This window comes from Cyprinodon variegatus, unplaced genomic scaffold (genome assembly GCF_000732505.1).
Source record: "Cyprinodon variegatus isolate N-32 unplaced genomic scaffold, C_variegatus-1.0 Scaffold1820, whole genome shotgun sequence".
In the NCBI taxonomy this organism is placed as follows: domain Eukaryota; kingdom Metazoa; phylum Chordata; class Actinopteri; order Cyprinodontiformes; family Cyprinodontidae; genus Cyprinodon; species Cyprinodon variegatus.
Window position 1 is genome coordinate 45,822 of NW_015152273.1, and position 2,762 is coordinate 48,583.

The 2,762-nt window shown below is 44.9% G+C and overlaps 1 protein-coding gene across 1 annotated transcript in view; it reads right to left on the minus strand.

The window, feature by feature from the left end:
* LOC107104620 (solute carrier family 22 member 7-like) overlaps positions 1-1,914 on the minus strand; it is a 19,604-nt gene extending 17,690 nt beyond the window's left edge. The window contains exon 1 of the mRNA XM_015404658.1: positions 1,479-1,914. Within this exon, the coding sequence (XP_015260144.1) occupies positions 1,479-1,844 (366 nt within the window). The 5' untranslated portion in view covers positions 1,845-1,914. The remainder of the gene's footprint in view (positions 1-1,478) is intronic.
* Between the last annotated feature and the right edge of the window lie 848 nt (positions 1,915-2,762).

Genomic DNA, 2,762 nt, shown 5'->3' on the forward strand with positions numbered 1-2,762 from the left:
TGGGGATCTGGCTGCCTGGTCATTATCAGAGGAAGAGGGAGCCAAAGATGGAGAACTCCTAGATGTTTGCGCTTGGAATCCAGAGGTTCTGAATTCAAGCTCCACTCCCACAGCCTCCACTCTGGGTCCCTTAACCCCAGACAAAGACCCTTAAACCCACACTGCTCCCTGCATGCTGCACAATGGCAGCCCACTTCCCACCAAGGGGATGGGTTTAATGCAGAGAGTGAGTTTCTTTGTTCTCTAATGGTGACAGTGTAGTGACAATAAAACATTTTGTGAAAAAAAGAAGGTGGCAAAAGGACCAGCCATCACATTAAGCAGTCCTTTCAGCTGCATGGGTCACCACAAGGAGTCAATGCAACGTCCTCACTGACTTGGCAGAGCTTTTCACTGGATGCCCTTCCTGGTGCTACTGTGATTTCAACCTGGTTCCTGACTTACAGTGAAAGACTTAAACAACATTAACATTGGGGGATCTAAGCAATACTACTGAGGATAGTCTAAGACAGTAGACAACAACAGTAATAACGCATGAATGAACTTAAAAGGCATTCAATCACATCCAGCCACCAAGACCTATAGAGCAGCGGTCCCCAACCTTTTTTTCGCCGGCTATATGTTAGACAATATTTTCACGGACCGGACTTTAAAAAGTAGGGGTTAAATACAATCGAATAAAATCATACGACTGGCATAAAATCAAAAACAAAGAGCATATATAAAGCTCACCATCAAGTTGAATTATTAGGAGCCCTGAGCTTGTTTCTCTGAAACAAGCCGGTCCCATCTATGCATAATGGGAGACAATGACACACGAAGTGTACTCCTGATGTCCAGTCTGCTCCATAGCTTTGTTTTGGTCACTGTAACCGCAGAAAATCCCGCTTCATAAAGATAGGATGTTATAAATAAGATGTCTCTTAAACTGAATTAACCTGTGTCAAGAGGCACAGATGCACCGACTGATGTAATCGGGAGAGAATACTGCAATTTTTTATATTTTTCAAAATAAAACATCACTTAGACTCTGATCGTCGATAAATTATATATACATATATTTTTTCTGTGCGGCCCGGTACCAAATGACCGACGGACCGGTACCGGTCCGCGGCCCGGTGGTTGGGGACCGCTGCTATAGAGTACAACCATGTGGCAGAAATGAAAGAGGAAAATTGAAGAAACTGAGAAACAACTGAAATGAAAATCCCTAAAGGACAGCAATGTCCAATAATCTAGCCTTAGCTCTGTCTGATTCATGAGATAATTCAATGTAAATGATCAACTAACTGGATTATTTTAGCAGGGGTCAGTTCTTTTCCTTTGCAGTGGGGCAAAAACAACTCTGTAGGACTTTCTAAAGATTGAATATATATTGATTAACAGCATCCACTGCTACCATTAAAACATTTAAACAAACTTATCTCTCATTGCAAGACAGGAGGTTTGTGTTAAGAGTATTTGAGTCCTTATTTTACCTCAGAGGCAGTAGTGGAGCTAAACTGAGACTTGTCATAGGTCCATCCATTTGGACACACTACAGTCCTGTTCTCTTGACTGGAGTTGCTGGTTTGTGGGGTACTGTAGACCCTGCAGGAGCTGAAAGAGCCATCATCCTGGTAAGGGATAAAAAAGGCCACAGTCTCAGGGTCAGAGGACCACAAACTTTCATTCCTCTTCGTCAGGATCCCGAGGGAGCAGTGATGAGGAGGGGTAGCAGAGATGAAGTTGTGCAGGAGAAAATGGAGGGGGAGGATGGCACGGGGCAGACACAGGATGGACAACAGCAAAAACTGAAATTTGGAAAATCCACCAATATCATCCAAGATCTCTTCAAACCTCATGATGACAGGATGGAGGGAAAGGGTTGGTTGCTCTGCTGATCAGAGCTCTGCTTGCTGTGTAACACTGTGTCTCTCTGTCTGTGCTCCACTGTCGACCCATCCCTCATTAACAGGGGTGGCCATCCAGTGGGAGGGTCCTAAGTGGATGGGCTTTGTCCATGTGGTTTTTTCTCTCTTCTTTTCATAGTTTCTCTCAATATGAGAGGTTTTGACTAAAGGTGTAACTTTGTGTCAGTCTTGTGTGAAGTAAGCAGTGATTAATGAAAAGCAGGAGAAGAAAAACTCTTTAATTCTTTTAGACCAAATGGAAAATATAATGGTATGTTTGCAATTAATATATCTTCTTAACAGATAAGCTCTGCTAAATGTCTTCTAGGGTGAGATTCTGGAAAAAACTGCTTTCTGACAAATGAAAATAAAGAAAATAAAGACAACCTTCATGCAGGGCCCCTCCTAGGACTGACCCCAACATGCTGGAGGGGTTTTAGTTCCTGGATGATGTTATCGGGGACTTAAATGCCCTCAGGGGGGTCTCCAAAGGCCAACAGAGTCTGGGTGACAAATCAGAAACAACTCCTCCAGGGTAAACCATGGAGGAGCAGTGCAAAGAAGAGTGGGCAGCAGTTACAGGCAACTTGATTCTCGGGTGCTGGAACGTTCTCTGGGAACAGGCATTTTGTCATTTTGCCATGGCGGAATGAGTCTGAGCGAGAGCCAAGGAGGCATCCCTTTGCCTTCAGGGCGGTTTCAGGCCATGGGCCGATCCGCAGTAGGGAAGACCAGGCCTTCTCAGCATCCCTGAGCATCGCCAGGAGAGCTTCTCCTAGATTCCATGTGGGGTGGACACTAAGCCTAAGTGGACCTACATGTTATCTGCCTCTCTGTCTATGCGGCCTACCTGCGGCTCTGGCTGGAAGG